Genomic DNA, 24384 nt, shown 5'->3' with positions numbered 1-24384 from the left:
TCACTTTTCATGGACACACTGGAACACCTTCCGATACCCAAACATAGGAATATTTGCTGAGCAAATTTTAACAGATGTAAAACAAAAACAGATGCAAAACAAAAATATTTTATATTCCCATGAGGACTTAACATATAAGCATGGCCATATAAATAAGATGGGTTCCTGAAGACCCTCATTGTTGTTTGCAGTGCTGGACTGCTGGAACTAAAATATTAAAATATGTTAATTAATAGAATGCCTGGCTTCTGGAAGCCAGGAAGTGAAACTAAGTTCTTCGCAGTTCTCTAGCAGTTCAAGCCAGCTTCATCTGTGTTCTTTAGAAACAGCATTATTTTATTTCCAACATGAAGTGCTTTAAGACAAAACACAAGCAGAGGAGGCACTGTTAGTCCAAAGCAAAGCTGGGAGTGACAGACAACTGACCAGACAACAGAGAGGTACAGCAGATCCACAATCCAGTTAAATTGAATTACGAGGATTTTAAATCAATTTATTCCCATTCCACTTCAATAGAGCTAAATTATTTTAACTCAAAAGACTAAAACCTCACTGAGTTACAGATCTAGTTGGCAGCGTTTTACCATATGTGATAGATTCCTATAGATGCAATAAATCGACAGCAGTTGCCTTTTCCAAAGGTAATCCTGTCTATAAAAACTGAAGACAAAAATTCCTACTGGTATACGATGACAGACATCTCTATACATCTCAGTGACCATTGTCTATCTTCCACTCTTCTAAATACAACTTGGGAGCAAAATCTCCAAATCCTAGGTCCTTGACATACTACGGCAATTTTACAGTAAATGGACTATAACGTGAAACAGACATATTCTCAAACAGGAAACAAACAGTTCTTCTGCACAGTTTCCTGTAGATCACTTGGAAGGTATTTAAAAGGCTGCACTGGCAATGAGCAATTGTTTTAAAAATTACCGCCCTCCCATTTCCTTCACAAAAAACCAAACGAACTATGCACTCAGCTCAAGGTTTTAACAACACAGTGTTTTTCAAAGTCAACGTGTTTTATTTTTTTCCCCCAGGTTTATCAGCAATTCATCATAAATTGGTCATATAAAATTCATAATTTTATTCATAAAGTAACTGAAAAGATTTTTATTCCTGCAACTCTATTCAAGTTGGCATTATCACAGAGAGGTGGTCAACAGAGAACCCAAAATGTAAGAAAGGCCTCTGAGCAAGTATAAACTTGCATTCAGAAGTGATGCACACACACACACACACACACACACGATCACAGAAGTATGTGCATATGCAGACAATGAACAAAATAATCATCACTTTGTTGCACCAAACAACACAGTATTAAATAAATGTTCAAAAGTAACCATTTTAATTTATAAAATAATTACCACTTCCACATAACTAGGAATGTTTCATTTTAAAAAAAAAAACATGCGATATATATATATGCCAGAAATAGCAAATGAATCCATATTTATCTTCAGTTCATCTTTTCCTGCTTTTCTTTTTTCTTGATACAACTGGGCAGTTTGTAAAATGATACGTTATGGACCTGAGTTTATCAACAATTTAGAAGGCTCCAACAAATTTAGAACAGTGGGGGGAAAACCCGACCACCTTTTTTGATTTTTAAATATGATGTAGAAAATACACATCGATCTCAACACATGTACAATTAAAATATATTTCCATGATAATGCTGCTTGAAAGTTACAACTTCAGCACTGTTTATGAGAGTTGGGTAAGTATTCTAGTGCGTGCATTGCTAGCACCCACTCTTCAATTGGGTGTACGTTTCATTTATTTCAATGGAATTTACTTCTGCATAACAGATATTTGCCATGTTAAGTGTTCAAGACTGTTTGAATATCATCCTTTATCCAGACAGGCATTACTTTCCACATCTAAATACTGTCATTCATGTTTTCAAAATGTAGTGCTTAGTATGAAATCTGAAATATGGGCTACAGTTTCTTGCAAAAAAAAAAAAAGATTAAATAGAAAGAAGTCTGATTGACAAGTGTCTATTTTTCCTTTAAAATGATAGAAGTTCCCAGAAAAAGGGAGCAACGCTATTACAATCCTCCATCATTTACCATTTATTTTACTATTAATTTCTTACACAGGATAGATGAAACGATCATACTATTTGGCCTAGACTATTAGCAGCAACAAAACTATTGAATATTTATCTCCATCTAAGAACTTTATTGAGTTGAAAAGGTCCATAATAAGAATAGCAGACAGAATACAAACACAAAACCTCATTAGCATTTACTTTTTTTGTGATTTGATGACTTGACAAATAACTATTTCAAAACAACTAGTTGGTGGTATAGCTCGATGCTTGTTGGTATAACGTACCAAAAAAAAGAGCAATTATGATAATTATAGGGTTCTCTATATGATTTAACACATGCGCATGCGGGTGGCAGCCAATGATGAGATCTTAAAATACTATTAAGTGAAAGTTTTGCCACTTTTGCTTTCAATTCCATTTGCAATAATGTCATTGTTGCTGTCTCCGTGTTCTTTAAAGTATGGCACTGACTTGAACAAATGCTTGCTAAAAATCTCAGTCATGTGCATTAGTAATGCTAAACATCAGATTCAAAAAGTAACACTGCCACAATTTCAGAGTCTACCTATTATTATAAATATCTGGCTGTACTAGAGTAACAAGAAGCAAAGTTTTTAGGAAGTGGCATGGGCTATACAAGCATGTAAAATATGCGTTATTAAATAAATGTGAATGATTACAATTTTTAAAATAACAATCGTTTAGCAAAGCATGGGAAATCTAATCATGGAATATTTAGGACCTGCAAAATGACATAGTAGCACATAATGCTTCAGTCACACATGTACAGTATGAAGTTTTCCTCTGCAAGCAGTGCTCAGTTTTTTTTAAAATGAGTACTCAGGTTTAAAGAAATATGTCTTTAGCGACAGAAAGAAAAAAAAATACAGCTGCATAAAAGACAGATGACATGAACAACAGGTGAAGAGGGGGAAAGGAAGTATATGATTTCCTCAAATGCTGTAATGCTTTCATTACGAAAAGAACCAGCCAAGGTACTTATTGGTCATATACAGCTACCTTTTTGAAAAAAAAAGAAAAGAAAAAAGGGAGAGAGAACGAAAGAGATTATTTCTCACCATACAGTTCCTCCCACACTAACTCAAATACAGAGGGATCTGGAGTGATTTTGCATTTTTTCCTTTTGTTTATTCCCAGGGAAGACCTGCTTCCACTGGCTGTTCTAAGTTCAGAGAGTTCAAACTGAATTTAAACAAGTAATTGACTTGTCAAAGGAGGGGGGAAAGAAGAGGAGGAGGAAGAATTTCAAACTATGTCTTGTTTGGAGACCCCCAAAAAACCCCCAAAACAAAAACCACTCGTGCAACTTAAAGCAGTCCGTACTTTCCTCCAACAAACCGGAGAAAGATGTGCAACACGTTAAATCGAAAACGAGCGTCTTTCCGACAGGCATTCTAAACAATTCATGCAGGGCAAACACAACCTCTGCACGACGCCTGGCACCAGATCAAGAGCTGCACAATGCTGAAGCTGAGCTAGAACAATACTGGCTGTATGAAAAGGTGCCTCTTCAAAATACAGAAATAGGCTTTTCCCCTCCTTTCCCGCCAAGTGCCAACGTAACCCGCCTCATCCTCAGAGGCCCGATAACTTTACTGCCATGATGGATGTCTTTTCGCTGAGCTAAATCAAAGGACTTTCCAGTGTTATGGATGGAAAAAATGTCCTTTGCTGGTACCACCAAGAGTTGTTCTCTTCACAGCCCAACACAAAACAGCTTCGCATCTACACCCCTGTGCAAAGTTTACTCTGTTCTTTTTGTTCCACACATACTAACCAGATTTGTTTTTAATAAAAGTCATTTAACAGTTCCTATAAATACATTTCCTCTGACAGGGAACTTGATTTTTATGAGCACCATCCTCCCTTCCTGACTCCCCCTCCCATCACAAAAAATCAACCCAAACTGAAAATATCTACTAAGGGGGGGGGGGGGGCGTGAGGGAGGGGGGGTTTGATAGAACTATGATGTCATGTTCAGCGTTTTTCCTTTTGTATTAGTCACAAAGTGAATAGTTGGGACGGTGCTGGACTTGAACTGGGAGCTTGCATTTCCCGTGCACGTTTGGAAATTCTTCCTTTTCTGAATTATAAAGCCAGAACACCCCAAAGGAGAAATTTTATTTCATCCTGCTCCCCCTCGCCTCCCAAGGGCTTAAACTATTTCAACAAAAAGTGCACCTTTTTCTAAAGAAAAGAATGCGACTGCACTATCTCAGAGCCAGACACTTGACTGTTTCCTAATTAGAGTGTGCTTTTAAAAAGTCTCCTGCATCTGCAGATTTTTTTTAAAATGAACTTTCTCTCTATAATATTGAAATTGACTGCCCCGTTTATAATGCACAGGAATGACAGGCGGGCTCTGTAAGGGCATCCCAAGTCCTTTTTCAAAATCGCAGGCTACATTTTCGAACTTCTCAGCCTTTGGCTTTTTTTCATTTAAGACAGCAACAACAACAGTAGCAACAACGGACAATCTTTCCTAACATTTTGCATCATTTCGGAATATTCTTTAAAACCATTACAAAGAACGGATGGAAGTCCACACAGTTCTAGCTGGTAAGCACTGCGGGGGAGAACCAACTACTCCAACAGATGTTCATTCATGAGAATGGATTTCTCATACAAAATACTGTAATCCGTATATATTATAGGTGTACCCTTGTATAGTACACACGTGTACGTATGGTATAATTAGTTTGCACCATCTTCTACATCTGAAACCCGCCTTGGTTAAAACTCTAACAGCTCCCTTTTGGCCTAACTGCTATGCCCTGATTGGTATCAGATGAAATGCTAGAAAGTTGAGAGAATGCAGGCTTCAGTTTGCATTCGCTCCAGAACTTCCCAGTTTTATTTTCCTGTTTTTTCAGCAACACGTCTCTTTACCTCAGCAGCCCATTAAAAGATTTTTTTTTTTAAAAAAAAAAAAAAATCTTTTTCCTCCCCAGGACCTAAGCAAGGGAGAGAAAGAGAAAAAAAACCCCAACCCCCCCTTCCAGATGGCAAGCATAAACCTTCTGCTGAGGTTATGCACAAAATACCAGACACATACTTTTTTCTTAAATAAAGTGTTTCTGATGGGAAAAAAAGAAAAAAAAATGAATGAATGTAGGGCATGCATCCTAAATAATGTCATGCAAAGTCTACCCAAATTGCTCCTTTTTTATTATCATCCATTTTTCTATGAATATTTTTAAAATTAGATTTCTCAATTTCAAGTTCTACATCTAGTTTCCTCTGTCGGTGGTTTCTTGGTCAAATCCATTCAACTGCAGATCCTGATTCGGAAAGCTGCAAATCTTGTCTCGAAAAGAAGAAAAAGGGGGGGGGGCACCCACGGAAAACTTATCTGTGCACAAATCTGAAGCTCTCTGTCTGCTCAGTTTAAACATCTTCGTCCCTTCAAATCATGCAGCTGAGAGAAACTAGCCCCCCCCACAAACAACCAATATCTACTTAATAATAATAACAACAACTTTCAGAACACAAAATGCATCTCAAAACCCACAAGAAGGCATTCCGTTCCAGCGTCCTTTTAACAAAATAAAAACCTACACTTTCATCCCTATATTAAATCCAGCACAAAATCCAACAGCTCGAGGAAGAAGGCAGGCTGAGGGGTAGCCCAGAACAACTTTCAACGCTATAAATGCAGCAAATGACTCTCATTCCTAAAACAATAAAACTTGTCAAAATTACACCTTTAATTACAGAGCTAGCTTACCGCTTTCCCATTATAGTAGTACATCAAAGAGTTTCCGCCCATGCCAGGGATTGTGTATGCGCAATACATGGTCTCGTATTCTTTTTTTTTTTTTCTCTTCGGTACCACTCTAACAACTTTTATTTCAAACTCGCTGTCCCTTTTTTCACAACAATTCCTTCAGTCGCATTTTCCCATATGGCTAGGCCAAGCATGGTGAATATGCAAAGCAGGAAGAAACCATTCCTGACGTTAGGGGTGGCGGTGGAGGGGGGGGGGAGAGGAGAGGAGGTGGCTAGGAGACTCCTCTGTCAGACAGTTAACTTTCCACAGCAGATCTGGAAGCTTTCCCGGTCCTGATTTAGCTGCGATTCCTAAGGCATAGGAGAGAGAAAAAGAGCTTCAATTCCACCCCCCCCTCTCCCCGTCTCTCTCCCCTGGATTTTACTGAGTGGCTGGAATAATGTCGATTCTTAGAGATCTTTAAAAAAAAAAATTCTTTCATTCCTGGTTCTCCCCAAAAAAAGATTTTAAAAGAAAAGTTCCCGCCACTCTTTTTTTCTTTCCTCTAAAATTTCCACTCAACTGCCTTAGGGTAAAAGTGGAATAGGGTCCATTATTGAAGAGAATACAAATGCAGTTAATTGACTCCCCCTCTCTCTCTCTCCCTCTCTCTCTCTTTCTTTTTTTTTTTGTTTTAATTTGATTAAAAAGCGAGTGGCAGGAAGGGAATCGTATGATGCACATCTAATAACTCTACCATCTGTCTCTGCTGCTGGCTAGCTCCCAGCATTGTACGCAGCTGCCTGAGAACTCGACTCAGAGAAAGGGGGGGGGGGAGAAAGAGAGAGAAGGGGGGGGGAATTGGAAGGGAAAGAGGGGGGGGGGGACCTCCACCACGTCTCTGACCTCGCTCCAAAAAGAAAAAGGGAGAGAGAGAGAGAAGAGCAGTGTTTTCTGACTGCCTGGTCAACAACCTACAAAACGGTGGTTGAGAATGAAACAGAGAATCACTGCTTCGAGGCTAGCCTGGTTCTCTCCATCACTCGCACTCCCCCCCCACCCCACAAGCTCCAGTCACTGGCTGTCTTTTTGGAAAGCAGGAAATAGGTTAGGAGAGGCAGAACTTCATTTAGGCGTTTGCTTAAAGGGAAACCGGTCTATGGGGCCACTATACAGGCACTTGCTCTTTTAAATCTCCCCCCCCCTTTCTTCCCCCAGCTTCAGTATACAGAGGAGGTGTTTGGGTGCGCGTTTCCCCCCCCCCTTCACTCCCCCCAAAACAACAGTTTATGAATGCTGAACATGAAATCCGTTTGCTGCTGTTGCTACAGGACACTGCCCCATGGGATGCTAAAATGTTCCTAATGTTTCAATTCCCTGGGTTGCAAAATAAATAAATAAATAATCCCCCTCCTAAAATGCCATTTTTAAAAGGCATTGAAAAATGCCCCCCCCCTCCCCAATGCAGCTTACTAGTAGAAACGCCAACAAAAGTGTTTGGTATTTCCCCCTCAGTGTTGAAAAACTAAAGCCCTTTTCAGTGCTTGTGGGTGAATTCTGCTTCTTGGTGTGTGTGGATTTTTTATTTTTTTAAAAAAAAAATACTGTACATCTAAGCCAAAAATGGGGGAAGAGGTAAAATAAATAAATAAATAAATCTCAGAAAGAAAAGAAAGAAAGAAAGAAAGAAAGAAAAGATTGGTACTGGCTTTCTGCCTGCCAAATTCAGAGCATCACAGGAAAGGAGGGCCCCTGGGAATCGATCCCAAATGAAACTAAATAATTTGCATATGCTGAGGCAAATGCCATCTGAGCATACAGCTATTCTCCAGAACCAACTTTAATAATTCAAAGCACCTATTTCCTTACCACTCGACGTGGTAACAAAACACATACAGTATTAATAAACAGCAAGAGATGTTCCGTGTCAGTTCCAAGCAGTCATCTCTTCGGCTAATGGTAAAGTTTTTCCTTCTCCGCGCTTTGTACCAATCTGCGTAGAGGGTTAGGTCCATATGTATATTTTAGAGAGAGAAGAGGGACCAGAGGGTTTATCTGACTTCCTTGCTCCGCATTTATTTGGGGAGGTCCCCAGAGGTTCGGGTAAGCAGTTCTTGAATTATAATCACACATTTCATTCAAATTTCATGCTTTGAGGATTTTTTCCTCATTAGAACAGTTAGTTGTCAATCTGACAGGATCACATTTGTAACCTTTAAACTACCCTCTGTGTATAATACATAAGGCCAGAAAACCCAAGTAAGACAGGTCTACATGCAACAAAACATAATAGCTACAAGGAGAAAGGGGGGCGGGAGGTGGAATCTCATGACATATATGCTGAGAATTGATTATTTCAGTTATGAATATATTTAGCTTCCTGGGCTATTTTGATACTTGCTCTATAAGTTCAAAATATCCACATAAATAACAAGACAAAGTTATCACTCCCCCCCCCACCCCAACATTTATCCATGTATCTTCCTAATAACACTTTCAGAACATAACTGCTGCCATGTCAATACAAAGGTATACCTTCAAACCATGTGTTTTTTTTGGGGGGGGGGGGAATCCTACAATGTAATGGATTAGTATAATATGCAACTGACATTTAATTCTGGTAAAAGTTTACTCCAAAACTAGATTTGATTGACTTCTAAGCCACTAAATTCACTCTAATCAGTTCACAGTCACCGAAGCAACCCTCTAAAATCGGACTAACGCTGTAAGCTTTAATTACTGGCACCAGATAATTATGAAATTTCATATGCTGATGTCTATAAGGGTAAACAAATTAATAATGACTGAGTACTTTGAAAAGTAGCCTTGAAATAACGACCTTCCTCAATTCTTCACATATCAGGTTTAAAAAGATTTTATGGGATGAGAATGCAAAAAAAAAGACCCATTCCTAAAGCAGGAAGAAGGAATTCCGCAGGGTTAAGTAATACCGGGTCAGGTGAGCCAACAACCTCAGAATCACGGCAGCTTCCCATATACCCTTAGTATCTAACTAGGAGATCCCATAAACACAATTCGACAGACCCATGCAAATATTCCACCTGTACACACCAGCACCCAGCTGCCCAGCTACAGACATAATGATGTTCTAGCCCCACCTGACGCATCAGATGAAATGTTTGCATAGGGACGTATAGAAGCCAAGACGTGTTTCAGTTTGAGCCACACAGTGCAACATCAAGACACACAGACTGTTTGGGCAGGGTCTACCTGTGGTGGTCTCTGATTAGGTAGTTCTCCCCGTCTGAAACAAGTGAACTGCTGAGCCAATGCAACAAGATTCCCTGCCTCACAGAAACGTTGCGGGGACTTCTGTCACCACCCCCGGGCCCTTTTTACCTGATGATGAAGTGCAGACACTGCTTCTCGAGGCTTGCTACGCAACCCACAATTTTCTTGCTTATCCAGACACGGCCATATGGGTTTGCATACAACACCATGCCAATAAAAGGCAGTGTTATCTAGAATCCTGAAGCAATCAAAGACCCATCTCATGAGCGCTCGAAACGCACACTGAAATTGCTGAAGAATCTCTCTGTGTTTCACAATTTACACGTCTGTCGCTCAGTTGATAGCTTCAAAGGTCAGGCCACTGAATCTGCTTGCCTTCATCTAGGACGTTACCTGAACCATTCTTACATATCTAAACCCAAACACTTGCAGCATAGTCCTGCGTGGGCCCGCACCACTTCAGTGGGCTTATGTGAAAGTTTCCCATGCCAGTATCTCTTTTGTGTTGGTCACAAAGAAGAAGAACGAGCCACTGAGTCACAATCAATTCACGGTGGCCCCATCTATGGGACATTCCAGCCAAGTGATAAGCAAAGGTGTTTTGCCACTGCCTTCCTCGGTGTTACAATCATAACATCAACTAAAACCTAAGCTCGTTTCTACTCTTGACTCTTTGTACATGTCCTTGCAGTGTGTCAGGACACAGCACAAGAAAAAGACCATGAGAAGGACAACAGGAAACAAAGGCATGGACAGTAGGGCACCCAAGGCTTTTTTTTTTGTAGCAGGAACTCCTTTGCATATTAGGCTACACCCCCCTGATGTAGCCAATCCTGCAAGAGTTTATAGGGCTGTTCTTACAGGGCCTACTGTAAGCTCTTGGAGGACTGGCTACACCAGGGGGGTGCAGCCTAATATACAGAGGAGTTCCTGCTACAAAAGAAGCCCTGACGGCACACATAACTATTAGAAGAAAAGGAAGGTAAAATAGTAGCCATGGAAGAGGAGCAAGAATGTCTAATCTATTCCTGGGATTTCAACCGGGTGTTACGATCACCCCATCCTGAACTTTTCTTCACATCCACGAGCACTAGAGGCTTACCTTCCCAAAATAAATAAACCTGCGACAGAAGCTACCAGACTAACGAGACCAAAGGTAACACTGCTTGTCCAACTCTGACCCAGAAGTTTAACATAACAAACTGTCCAAAGTTTACAAGTTCTAAATTTTGTCGTTACAGGTCAGAATCCCCAGAAACAGAGCACTACATTAAACAGTGAAGAGGATGGTTCTGAAATGTAACTTCCCTTCCCACACAATATAAAGTTGTAGTGGGCGAAGCTTCATATAAGTGAATGAACCAGCACAAGACGTATCTTCACCCGTCCGTTCTAAATTAGGCTTTGGGGGTAATAGGATGCTATTGATTAAAAAAAGAGGAAACTGCTAAAAATATAAACAGCGTTATCTGACAAGAAACAGCTTTTTTAAAAAAAATAATAATAGATGTGTGTTGGTGTTTTAATCTCCTAATGCAGTGCTGTCAAATTTGCATCTGGACACAACATAACTACTTTAGGGATTTTCACTGAGCCAGGCAAAGGCAGTTGTTAAGCTACATTTTGTTGATCCAAAAAGCTGGTATTAATACAGATTGCAACAAAGCCAAGTCCCCGGTTATTCCAAACCAAACTGCCCCAACAGGAGCTGCTGCCGTGAAATGTTGCCTGCTATTTTGCAAAAGTTTATTTCAGTTAAAAAATAAAATAAAATAAAAGGGACGCTTATGACACAAAGCACATGTACCTATATGTGCACGTGCACCCAACACACACACACGCAAGTATACCCACACACATCCTCACATGCAGTAGAGATGCCACTGTAGTCTGGCATATTTGATTTCTAGCACGCGTATGCAGCTCTGCTGATACAGGCCCACCCAAATGGACCATCTGTCCAATACTATCCATCCCTTGCATAAAGAATGCTTGTGTGCATAGCTGAGATGATGCAGGCTCCTGCAAACCTTTATTTGCTGGCCTTGTTTTCTCCTCTCTCACGGATCCCATTTTGCTCTGCCTGCTTCTCCATTACCCAGCGTAAAAGGAATGCCGGATAAGCAAAGTAAACATACCTGTTTGGATGACAACATGACTCCCATCTCATTTAAACCTGTTCAGCAGATGCTACGTGTGCCAGGGGCCTAGGTGCATATAAATGGCAACGTGACACCAGCAACGAAGAATTCTGTACAGGTAATTTCTTTTAGATATCCCTCTCTCTTGGTGTTCCATCATGCTCTCTAGATTTGGGTGTCTCCCTGTCTTGTAAAGTCCTCAATCCACTGGACTACTGGATGTCGGCATTTTATCTTCCCAGTGCAATAATATTCCAGTAATATAAAATTATGTTGTGAGAAGGATTCCCCTTAGGAACAAGCTGCTACGGTCAGAGGAGACTATTCCAACAAGGGCCAAATACTCCCACCTGCTCAGCCCCACCTTCTCACTGCCCTGCTTCTTTTATAGTTGTATTGTGATTTTCAATTGTTCTTCATTGTTTAGTCTTGGAAGCCACTTTGAGTCTTGCTTTGCTGGAGAAAAGAGGGATGAATCAGCACCCACAATAGAGAGTGAGGTGGGTTTGGGAACCATGGGATCCACTCCACTCCCCGACATCAAGGAAATTTGCAGCAATGACTATAAATAGGAGTCATAGGAAATATATTCCATTGTTCCCAGAAGTGCTTGAACACCTCTAGGATTTTATTTATGTATTTATTTTATTTGGTAACTTATATCCCGCCCTTCCCACAAGTGGCTCAGGGCGGCTTACAACAAACAATAAAACAATAAAATCAGAACAAAGTTATTACATTTAAAATCAGACATTTAAAACCTAAAAAACCTTAAAATATTTAACATTAGAACTATACAGTATAATCACAGAAATCTGGCAGCTACATTTATCTAATCAGGCATAGGCTAACCGGAAGAGGGTTGTCTTACAGGCCCTGCGGAACTGAGCAAGATCCCGCAGGGCCCTCACCTCTTCCGGTAGCTGGTTCCACCACATAGGGGCCATTGTAGAAAAGGCCCTGTCTCTAGTTGCCTTGAGACGCACTTCCTTAGGCCCGGGGATGGTGAGCAGATTTTGAGTCCCAGACCTCAGTACTCTCTGGGGAACGTGTGGGGAGAGACACAATTGGATTTTATTTGCAAAATCAAACATGTTTTCATTTTTTTTTTGTCAAACGTTTGAAAGTGTTCTGCATAAAAAAACAACAACAACAAAAAAGGAAGTGTTCTGCATATCTCTCGGCTTCTTCCACCATTTATCTGTCACCTTTGTCTTGATTTTTATTTTTTAAAAAATGTGTTTAAATCCCACTTTGTATCTTGTCTCTCTGTTGTAACCCTGCCCATTTTGCTTCTCTGACTCAATGTTTGTTAGGACTGGATTTACCACAGCTGTCTACCCCTGTGGAGAGAAGATGGCAAGGCATCTCATCAGATCTTGGACATTAAGGGAGACCACCAAGGAAAACTTTGTAGAGGAAGGCAAAGGCAAACCAACTCTGCTTCCCACCTGCGTTGAAAGCCCCTTGCTGGGGTTGCCATAAGTCAACAGTGCCACTTTATGCACACGCACATCCACCGCTGCCATCCGTTAGGAGGAAAATCAACATACAAGAGTTATTTTCCTTGGTTGTATTGATCGATCCTGCTGTGATAGGGAGAGTGGAATGGTTTGTCTCTCAAGGGGTCCATTTGGCTTTGTCTCCCAAACTCCCAAAATCTATTGGTTTACATTAACTGTAATCACATGTAATCGCACAGCTTCTTGGGAGCTGCAGTTCCACCCAGTCGCGCCAGCAACTGCAAAAGCAGCATTGCTGATGGTGTACGGCCTGCTTGTGATGAGGTTGATGACGACCCTGAGGTGTACCTAATCCATGTAACTGTGAGTTAAGAGTTGCCAACCTCCAGATGGTGACTGGAGGTTGACCACTGATCTCCAGGCGACAGAGATGCTGTCTGTCAATACAGTCAACATTATTTGAAATGCTGTTTGTAAGCAAATGATCAAGGCAATCAAAGATGATGTTTGGCTTGAGCAAAACCAGTATTGCAAATAAGGTTGCCAAGTCCCCCGCGGCCTCATAGAGTTTTCCCTCCCAAATTGCTGGAGCATCTGGGAAAACCATAGAGGTTTCCTGGAAACGCCTAGAGTGGCCAGCACACGGTGTTGGCGGCGTGATGACATCATTTCCAGGTGACGTCATCTTGCCTGCGGCATCAGGGAAGGTTCCCCCCGCTGGCCTAATGTGGGCTGGAAGGTTAGAAACCTCCAGGGTGGGAAAACCCCGGGCAGCCCTAATTGCAAACAAGGTAAACTTGAACGTCAATCACTTTCTAAAGTGAAAATCACAGAACTCTCGGTTCTCTGCACTATTGAGGGGCCAGTGCTAGTCTTCTTCCCTACTGCCCCAGTAAAAAAAAATGGGGGGGGGGGGTATCTCATAGGATTAGGGAATAGTGCAGTACAGCCTGATCTGCATGGAACTCAAAATTTGTGGTCCGGATAGTATTCCACAATATAATCTGGTTACCGCCCAAGATATTTCCCAGAAAAGACTGGGATGGGTCTGCCAATCACCAACTCACGCATACAGAACCACAGCCACCTAAGAGTCTTCTGTGAGTTGCTATAGAGCTGTGCTTGAAATATCATGAACACTGTACCATGATATGTTCTGAAAGCAACTGCTCCATTTTACAAATTCAGGGAACCTGACAGAAATGTGACACTCAGGGAAATTTAGTGTGAAACTACACAACCACCAGGTTGACTTCAAAAACATCACTAGCTGCTCACTCCTTTGAATGGCTGTGTTGTTGAAACAACTTAACTGTGCAACCTGTGCCAGTACTGGTGGACTCCTTCTGCTACAAGCTGCTCTGAGATAAGTATCCATTAGGAACAACCATTGCCTTAGCTAAGCCATTCAACAGGGCAGAGACCTCTTTATGCAACATCCAGCAAAGTATTATTGGACTTGCAGCTGAGAAAAGAAAAACAATGGTCTTATTTTTTTAAAAAACACCCATGTGGAAGTCAGAAACAGGCAAATGGAGCCATGAAACCCTACTTGAGTTCCCACAGCACAAGACAACGTTTTTTTGCAATTTCACTGCTGAAGCTGATCCACAGAATTGTGTTGTAAATAATTCACTCATTACTCTGACAAGACAATCCACCATCAGTTAAGTTTGCAAACTCAGTTCTATTGATTACAGTGCAATTAAACACCCTGTCTTGTGCTCCACTGTGCATGCAGGGCAGAGTGGAGGATCGGGGCGAGAGTCTCAAGGGAACGTTGCAATGGGTGCAATGTCTCCTTGCTTTGGTGGGGGGTCTGCCGGCCCAACGCCCAGGATTAAGGCAGCAGATGCCACTCAACACTCCCATTCAGGACAGAAGAAGGTCTGAGAAGGCAGAAGAATGATCCACGTGGGCTTTTTTCAGCATGGAGAGAACACTGACCTACTGATGGCAAGTTTGGTGTAGTGGTTAAGTGTGCAGACTCTTATCTGGGAGAACCAGGTTTGATTCCCCCCCCTCCACTAACAGCTGCTGGAATGGCCTTGGATTAGCCGTAGCTATTGCAGGACTTGTCCTTGAAAGGGCAGCTGCTGTGAGAGCCCTCTCAGCCCCACCCGCCTCACAGGGTATCTGTTGTGGGGGAGGAAGATACAGGAGATTGTAAGCCACTCTGAGTCTCTGATTCAGAGAGAAGAGCGGGGTATAAATCTGCAGTCTTCTTCTCTACCCTAAAGCCTTTGGAATGAGCCCAGTGCCTAAAAAGCATGGCAACTTTGCACTGCACATCAGCCATAGCAAGCCATCCCCACTTCCTCTTTAAAGTCATCTCCAACCACCCCATAAAAGTCTGCCAAGAAAATGTCCTGACGCAATGTCACTCCATGGGTCAGTAACGACCCAGTGCTTGCACAGGGGACTACCTTTATCTTTTGCCACGCTGGCTTCTTTTGTATAGGAAAAACAAAGAAGGGAAAGAAACTTAATTCAAAAACTGGAGTAAGAAACGTGAAAGGTTCATATGCAATTAAAGGGCCAAACATTAAAAACAAAGTGTAAAATAAATCATAAACCAACATACATGCATTTATTGTAGAGAGCTAAAACCATTTAAGGGCCCATCACAAGCCCATCATAAAACCACAATGGGAACCCACTCAACTTGACCTGACGCATTTCGACCTAGACTGGTCTTCTTCAGAGGTCAGAAAGCTAAGTACACATATTGGCTCATACTACAGAATAGAATAAAACAACAGAACAATGCTGGACCACAAGGAAATTTAATGAAGTGACAAAGGCTTAGAGATATTCTTGAGGCCTCTTACTCTACAGCCTTATGTCTTAATCAAGGGCATACATATTGCATCCAATGTCTTATTGTATGCCACATGGTCCAGAATTGATCAAGATAGGTGTAAGGTCAGAGACTATGTGCCAAGAGTTATGTATAGGATACAGTAGTTGCTGCTATAGTACTAGTCACTGCTTGCATACCAAGACTCACTGGAGCGTAGAAGTTTCTGCTGTGTGCCACCTTATATTCACACTGCTTTGTCATCACTGGTTTGTGAATCAGGTTTTAGAAATGTAAAACTCAACGACATCTTTTCATCAAGTGCTCCCCCCCCCCACACAAACACTTTCTAGGTCACTGATTATAAAACAAGAATAATCAGGTGAAATCCATAATCATGCTTGTCCTATAAATATATTTGTACACAACAAGCATGGGCCAATTCATGTTAATATGAGCTTTTATCCAACGTGACACAGAAAGTGAGAGTTACCCTGTCCCTGCAAGTACTCAGTCACAGACCACCTTGCTCAGCGTTTTCAGAGCTAACCACTTGCCTCGTGGCTTATGAGTTAATCATGGCTCTGAAATCATTCCCCTTTATTTTGGGCCATGTGTCATCCCTAGACAAAAGGATGCAAGATGCTGGGTTTAAAATTAATTCACAAGTAAAGTGCTAAAGAAGACAGGTGAAAAGGCTAAGAATGGCCTTACTGGTCTGACTTCTGGTACACACAGAAACATAAAAAAACCTTTAGCGTTGCTACTTCCTGCTTTCCTAGCGGTAGAAATGGCCATCAGGTCTCAGAGGGTTTATAGCAACCCTAGGAGAGTTCTCAAGGAAAGAGACTTTCAGAGGTGGTTTGCAGGGGTGGAATTCTAGCAGGAGCTCTTCTGCATATTAGGCCACACGCCCCTGATGTAGTCAATCCTTCAAGAGCTTACAAGGCTCTTTTTTTGTAAGCTCTTGGAGGATTGGCTCCACCAGGGGTGTGTGGCCTAATATGCAAAGGAGCTCCTGCTAGAATTCCACCTCTAGTGGTTTGCCATTGCCTGCCGCTCCATAGCAACCATGGACTTCCTTGATGCTAACCGGGACTGACTCTGCTTGGCTTCTTTGTTCTCACAATATCAAGCTAGCCTAGGCTATCCTGCCCTAGATAGCCTAGGCTAGTACGAACTTGGAACGAGCTTGAACCAGGGTCAGCTCTGGTTAGTATTTGGATGGGAAACTAGCAAGGGAGTCTAGGGTTGCTACGCAGAGTAGGGTTGCCAAGCCCAATTCACAAAAATATCTGAGGACTTTTAGGGTGGAGCCAGGAGACTTTGGGGTGGAGCCAGGAGCAAGGTTGTGATAAGCATAACTGAAATCCAAAGGGAGTTCAGGCCATCACATTTAAAGGGACCACACAGCTTTTAAATGCCTTCCCTCCATTGGAAATAATGAAGGATAGGGGCACCTTCTTTGGGGGCTCATAGAATTGAACCCCCCAGTCCAATCTTTTTGAAACTTGGAGAGTGTTTTGAAGAGAGGCACTGGATGATATGTTGCAAATTTGGAGTCTCTCCCTCAAAAAAACAACCTCACCAGAGCCCCAGATACCTGAGGATCAATTTTCCATTATACCCTATGGGAATTGGTCTTCACAGGGAATAATGGAGTGCCCAGCAGACATTTCCATCCCCCCCCCCGCAACTTTCTCATGACCCTGAAGCGAGGGAAGGCCTCCAACCTGGGAATCCCCTGCCCCCACCTGGGGATTGGCAACCAAACGCAGAGGCATGCAATGGCAAATCACGCCTGATGGTCTCTTGCTTTGACATTCCTATGGGATCACCATAAATTGGCAGCAACCTTGGGGTGGGGGGAATTACAGCACAGCTTCCTTCTCAAGTCCAAGCAAAGACACGGCTTGTCAATAATAATAATAATAATAATAAAAATACTATTTTCTTAAGGTTGTGCTGGAGAAAAACTGATGCAGTCTACTAGGCATGTTATTGTGAATTTTGACAGTATTCAGAACTTTCCGTACAGGCCTGTACCGCTTGTCACTTACCAAGCCCCATGCAGCCCCACAGCTCCATATGGTGGACCACTGAGAGCTTAATAAACTTTCTGTTCTTGCTGTATGTTTGGGACACACACACACACAAAAAAAAAAACCTGGGCAGAGTGTGTGTCAGCTCTTGGCAGGCTGCAGTGTGTGTCTGGTGGCTGTGTTTGGCTTGGTGAGTCACAAATCGTGCAGGCCTGGTTCAGTGAAGTGAATTAATAGTCCAATTTTAAGGAACTTGAGGGGGAAAGAAATCACCAAAGGCAAAGCATGCTGAACATCTTTGTTGGTATTCATAGCAAAAATGCCAAGAAAAGAATAAAGTGAGAACCAGCCAGAGGTGATTGGAAAAGCTATTACTGAACCAGATCTTCTACTTGCATTTATTTCCCTTTTAGTCTTCCTTGACGTCATCCTGTTTAACTTCCATGAAAACCAAAGGCATGCATAAACAATGTTAAATTATAATTTACAGTCAATCTATTTTAAACAAATGGTATTTTCAAGATAGCCATCTGCTAGTGTCTCCTATCCAGAGTGTCACTCATAAAAGCTGAGAGAGTTAAAACACATTTGGGCTGCAATCTTCCTTAGCATCCCAACAGCGCATGAACTTGAAATGAATGTTGACACAGAACGTAAAGCCACGTCGTGGTTATCTGCTGACTGGTGAACAGTGCCAGAAAGTCCTTCCACTCTACAAGGGAACTTGGTTTATCTGCACACCAGACTGCTGACAGTATGTCACGCAACCGGAGTTGGAATTAATCTCATGGGTCAACCAGCCTAACCAACTCACAAGCAAAGGACCTATTAAACACAAGAAACCCAAGCAGAAAAATCCCCACTGCATCCAAAAGGAAAATGCTTTAGATTGCATCCAACAGAACAAACACCATGCATTATTTATAAAACCACAACGTGGCTTTACGTTCCGTGTCAACATTCATTTCAAGTTCATGCACTGTTGGGACGCTAAGGAAGATTGCAGCCCAAGGCACTATTTATAAAATTTAACTGGGAAGGCATCATCTGCACTCTAAAATACATTTTGATTGCGGGTTTTAAAACTAATTCCAATACCATTCTATGAAAGAATGGTATTGGAACTAGTTAAAAAGTCTAAAGCTGCGTGAGGATGGGCAGTGTGTGGGAGGCATCTCAAATCACACCGCCCCAAAATGGAGCAGACAAATCCCATTCACACACTTCTGTGTGAGGGGTCCCCATATATTGTGTGAGGGCGCTTTGGTACGTTCTCACGGTTTTTGCACACCATTACCTTGGGTTTCTCCCCCCCCCCCCCCATTTTTAGTGGCCATACGCTCGTGTGCTTCTGCACTCTGTGGCAGTGATTTTTTTTTTTTTTAAAGAATACCAATGACTCACACTGGCAGTGAGTGCCTAGACCGTATCGGAGGAGTCACACTGCCTGTCCGTCTTGCTTGGGTGCTCCCACAAAATGCGCAGGTGGGGGGGGGTGCAGCAGAGGATTTTGCTACTGCTACAACTTCCCTACTGGTAGCTCTTTGATCTGTCTCAGAGATGTTGGAGGACGGGATGAGTATGATATTGGGTGGCATCTGTGTCTGTCTGACCTTGACTTTTTAATCCACCTGGGGAAAGTGCCTAAATTGGCTCAAACTGGCCCTCTGAATACAGTCTAATAGAGTTTTCAGGAGTGAAACTCCACCAGGTACCCATCACAGACTCAAGAATGAATGGGTTGCAGTTGATAGGCCTCATGTTCTTCAGGTGAAATTCTTGCATCATCTCTATGATGCAATAAACACCATGGCTGCTTTCGTAGGCCTGTTTAAAAAGGTAAAGGTAGTCACCCGTGCAAGCACCAGTCGTTTTCGACTCTGGAGTGACGTTGCTTTCACAATGTTTTCACGGCAGACTTTTTATGGGGTGGTTTGCCATTGCCTTCCCCAGTCATTTACACTCCACACACACACACACCCCCCCCCCAGCAAGCTGGGTACTCCTTTTACCAACCTTGGAAGGATGAAAGACTAAGTCAACCTGGAGCTGGACAGCTGATCCAGCTTCCACTGGGATTGAACTCAGGTCATGAGCAGAGGGCTCTGCCTGCAGTACTGCAGCTTTACCACTCTACGCCATGGGGCTGTTTAGATGTCTGTAAAGTATTTCTGTAAAAAGAACTGAATTATATCATGACGCCACTGTAGAATGCATGACAAATGGAAGCACTGTGTGTGAGGACATGTGGTGTCATCAATGGAAGGCCTAGTAGAATAGACTCATGTAACTGAAGAAGAAGAAAAGGAAGAGGGGGAGGAAATTGGTTTTATACCCCACCCTTCACTTGGGAGTCTCAGAGCAGCTTACAATCTCCTTCCCCCTCCCCTGTGATGTAGGTGAGGCTGAAAGAGCTCTTTCGAGAACTGCTCTTGAGAAAGCAGCTCTTTCAAAAACTGTGACTGACCCAAAGTCACTCAGAAGGTGCATGTGGAAGAGTGGGAATCAAACCTGGTTCTCCCAGATTAGAGTCCACAGTCCTAACCACTACACCAAGCTGGCTCTCAAGGTGAGACACAATAAATCAGGAGGGACTGAGTGGGGAGGAGTTGCTGATGGTTCAAAATGGTTTGTTCAATTTGCTTCAATATCTGGATTTTTAAAAATTGTTGTACTGGAATTATCTTGTATTTTTTAAATTTTTTTTGTAATTATTGGAATACTATACAGACAGAGCTTTTTTTGTAGCAGGAACTCCTTTGCATATTAGGCCACACACCCCTGATGTAGCCAATCCTCCAAGAGCTTACAGGGCTCATAGTACAGGGCCTACTGTATGCTCCAGGAGGATTGGCTACATCAGGGGTGTGTGGCCTAATATGCAAAGGAGTTCCTGCAATAACAAAAGCCCTGTCTATATAGTATTCCAATAATTACAAAAATAATTACAAAAAAAAGTCCTGAATACAGCAATCCACTATCCCATTCACTTGCAGGTTAAAAACGTGAAGAGTCAGACTACTTGCTCACAATTAAATCACCTATCAGTAAGCAAAAATTGTACTTGCAACCAAGGATACAACCCTTTCTATGCTACACAATGCATAGATATAACAAAAAAAAGGATCCATAAGAAGAAGAAGAAGAAAACGACGACTGCAGATTTATATCCCACCCTTCTCTCTGAATCAGAGTGGCTTACAATCTCCTATATCTTCTCCCCCCACAACAGACACCCTGTGAGGTGGGTGGGGCCGAGAGGGCTCTTACAGCAGCTGCCCTTTCAAGGGGAATCCCTGCGATAGCTATGGCTAACCCAAGGCCATTTCAGCAGCTGCAAGTGGAGGAGTGGGGAATCAAACCTGGTTCTCCCAGGTAAGAGTCCGCACACTTAACCACTACACCAAATTGGCTCTCTGATTTTGCACTTTGATTCTGATATATAAAAAGGAAAAAAAGACGGACACAAGAAATATCAAAACAGGTGGGGAAACATTATGGTTCCGATTGTTGGAATAAGTTTGCCAGTTACCTTGCTTAAGGTTGCTTGATGTTATATGCAACATAATTTCAGAGAATGCAACTTGGCTGTTACCTGGCAATGGCGTTTAGCACATGCAATTCAAGTGTGGTGGAACCAGCTTCCTGGACTTACAATTCTCTCTCTCTGGTAGATCTGTTCCCTTCTAGCATTTAAACATTTTTTTGCAGCTTAACTCAAAGTTGCACTATGCAGGAGGATAATTAGTGATGAGCCTTAAGTACTCCATGTTCCTTTCTGATTAGGGGAATCCGTCTGTAGGGATACAGAGCAGTAGCCCAAATATTCCGGCAATATGAAATTCAACTTGGAAAGAACCAAAACCCAACGGTGTTTTTGTTTTCTAGGAACACAGATATGCTGGAATGTGTTTTGTTTGCTTTAACTTCCAAAAGATTCTGTTTAGAAAAGTCTTCCAAAGGTTTTGGGTTTTTTTGTACACGTATCTGATGAAATGTGGGCTACAAATAGTTTCTATGGTTCACACACACACACAAAGGTTGCATGTGATATGGGCAGAGCACACAGGCCCCCCCTCCCTTTTTCTTAAGCAGCCTCCTGCAGTACCTGTGCATTCATTTGGGGAAGGAATAGGAAAACAATATTCTATTAAGTCCCATGGGACTCTAGTGCTGTGCTCATGCGCAGCTTGATCAAGCCCTATGTCATCTTTTTTTTAAATTGACATTTTACATATTACAATTGACTCCTGGCTCGATTCAAAGTACTGGCCACCAGGAGTTAGTTTGCAGAAAAATAGGTGGTGGAGCTCATCCAGGGATTGTTATGTGGCTGTACCCACTATTCAATGGACAAGGTAGGTAGGTGGGGAGAAGGAGGGGTGGGCCTTCAGAAAGGTTCAGGAGTTGTGCTCCTGTGAACTCCTACTGAGTTCAAGGTCTGCTGGCCACTATTTTTAAAGCACTTTAGAGTCCTCATACTGATCTCATATCTGGCAAACTCTCACATGCAATTAGGGTTGCCGAGTCCAATTCAAGAAGTATCTGGGGACTTTGGGGTAGAGCCAGGAGACTTTGGGGGTGGAGCCAGTAGACATTGGGGTGGAGCCAGAAGCAAGGTTGTGACAAGCATAATTGAACGCCAAAGGGAGTTCTGGCCATCACATTTAAAGGGACCGCACACCTTTTAAATGCCTTCCATCCATTTGGAAATAGTGAAGGATAGGGGCACCTTTTGGGGGGCTCATAGAATTGGACCCCTTCATCCAATCGTTTTGAACCTTGGAGGGTATTTTAGGGAGAGGCACTGGATGCTATGCTGAAAAGTTGGTGCTTCTACCTTAAAAAAAAAAAAAAAAACCCTCCCCAGAGCCCCAGATACCTGTGGATCAATTTTCCATTATAGCCTATGAGAATTGGTTTCCACAGGGAATAACGGAGCACTCAGCCAACATTTCCTTCCCCCCCTGCTTTTTGATGACCCTGAAGCGGGGGGAGGGCCTCCAACCCAGGGGATCCCCTGCTCCCACCTGGGGATTGGCAACCCTACATGCAATCTTCAGTCTTCAGGCAGCCTTCCCCTTTTGGTGTAGTAGTGGTTAAGTGTGTAGACTCTTATCTGGGAGAACTGGGTTTGATTCCCCACTCCTCCACTTGCAGCTGCTGGAATGGCCTTGGGTCAGCCATAGCTCTCTCAGGAGTTGTCCCTGAAAGGGCAGCTGCTGTGAGAGCCCTCTCAGCCCCACCCACCTCACAGGGTGTCTGTTGTTGGGGGGAGAAGATATAGGAGATTGTAAGTCGCTCTGAGACTCTGATCCAGGGAGAAGGGCAGGGTATAAATCTGCAGTCGTCTTCTTCTTCCGATTGTCCATATCACTGGCATTTTGTCCATATTTTGCGATATGCCATAGGATGAAATGGCTTATCAGAGTGAGCACAGAGGGAGACTTGACTCTCTGTTCTCAGAAAGGTGGGTAAGTTTGCTTTAATTCAGAGGGCATTTGGTGAAGAAGAAGACTGCAGATTTATACGCCACTCTTCTCTCTGAATCAGAGACTCAGAACGGCTTATAATCTCCAAGGATACAACCCTTTCTATGCTACACAATGCATAGATATAACAAAAAAAGGATCCAGAAGAAGAAAACGACGACTGCAGATTTATATCCCACCCTTCTCTCTGAATCAGAGTGGCTTACAATTTCCTATATCTTCTCCCCCCGCAACAGACACCCTGTGAGGTGGGTGGGCTGAGAGGGCTAAAACAGGAGCTGCCCTTTCAAGGACAATTGCGATAGTTATGGCTGAACCAAGGCCATTCCAGCAGCTGCAAGTGGAGGAGCGGGGAATCAAACCTGGGTCTCCCAGAAAAGAGTCCACACATTTAACCACTACACCAAACTGGCTCTCCATGGTAAACTGAATGGTAAACTGTTTGGCCAGCCTAGAGGCAACCTTCTGAAATCTTGGAAGCTATGCAAAGCTGGCCCTGGTTAGTACTTGGGTGGGAAAGCAGCAAGAAAGTTCAGGATGCCAAACCACCTCTGTTCATCTCTTGCCTTGAAAAACCCATGGGTCCCAAAAGCCAGCTATAACTTGACAATACTTTCCACCACCAAATTGTTTGGGCAAATTTTAACCTGCGTGTATATAACCTACACACACACATTTTTTTAAAAAAAAATCTCATTCATCAACCATAATGTTGTTTTTATTTCATATTTATTTTATTTAAAACATTTAAGTCACTTTTCTATCCAACTTAGAGTCCCCCAAGGCAGCATACAAGAAAAACATTAAAGCAAGATTAAAGACACATATAATTATATTATAAAAGCAATTTTAAAAGAACAAATAAACAAACACATGAACAAGAAGAAGGATTAATGAAAACCCGGAAGGGGATGCCAGGTGAAACAAAAAAAAGTCTTCACCCATTGGTGAAAGACAATAACAGAAAGGGACAGATGAATCTTCCAGGGGAGCGGGGAGGGGAAAGATTCGACAATGGTGGTGCCATGACTGAGAGGGCCCTTTCCTCAGTTGCCACCCGGGCTTTTTTTGTAGCAGGAACTCCTTTGCATATTAGGCCACACACCCCTGATGGAGCCAGTCCTCCTGGAGCTTACAATAGGCCCTGTACTAAGTGCCCTGTAAGCTCTTGGAGGACTGGCTACATCAGGGGTGTGTGGCCTAATATGCAAAGGAGTTCCTGCTACAAAAAACAAACAAACAAACCCTGGTTGCCAACCAGCTTCACTAAGATGGCAGGGGCACCTGAAACAAGGCCTCTGAAGATGACCGTAGTGATTTGATAGGTTAGTATAGCAGCAAGTGATCCTTACGGGATGTAGCCACCAGGCATATATAGGTTTGTATAAAGGACTAT

General features: G+C 42.5%; 1 protein-coding gene across 21 annotated transcripts in view; it reads right to left on the bottom strand.

The window, feature by feature from the left end:
* TCF4 (transcription factor 4) overlaps nucleotides 1–24384 on the bottom strand; it is a 568596-nt gene that overhangs the window by 146286 nt on the left and 397926 nt on the right. For 4 of the 21 annotated variants that reach the window (XM_060236155.1, XM_060236156.1, XM_060236159.1 and 1 more), the window contains exon 1: nucleotides 5817–6488. The exons of the other annotated variants lie outside the window; for them this stretch is intronic. In XM_060236155.1, the coding sequence (XP_060092138.1) occupies nucleotides 5817–5885 (69 nt within the window). In that variant the 5' untranslated portion in view covers nucleotides 5886–6488. Of the gene's footprint in view, nucleotides 1–5816; nucleotides 6489–24384 lie in introns of those variants that run through there. 21 annotated transcript variants of the gene reach the window in all.

The sequence above is a fragment of the Heteronotia binoei genome, chromosome 4 (genome assembly GCF_032191835.1).
Source record: "Heteronotia binoei isolate CCM8104 ecotype False Entrance Well chromosome 4, APGP_CSIRO_Hbin_v1, whole genome shotgun sequence".
In the NCBI taxonomy this organism is placed as follows: Eukaryota; Metazoa; Chordata; class Lepidosauria; order Squamata; family Gekkonidae; genus Heteronotia; species Heteronotia binoei.
Note: the sequence above shows the minus strand (reverse complement) of the source record. Positions and strands in the feature narration are given on the sequence as shown.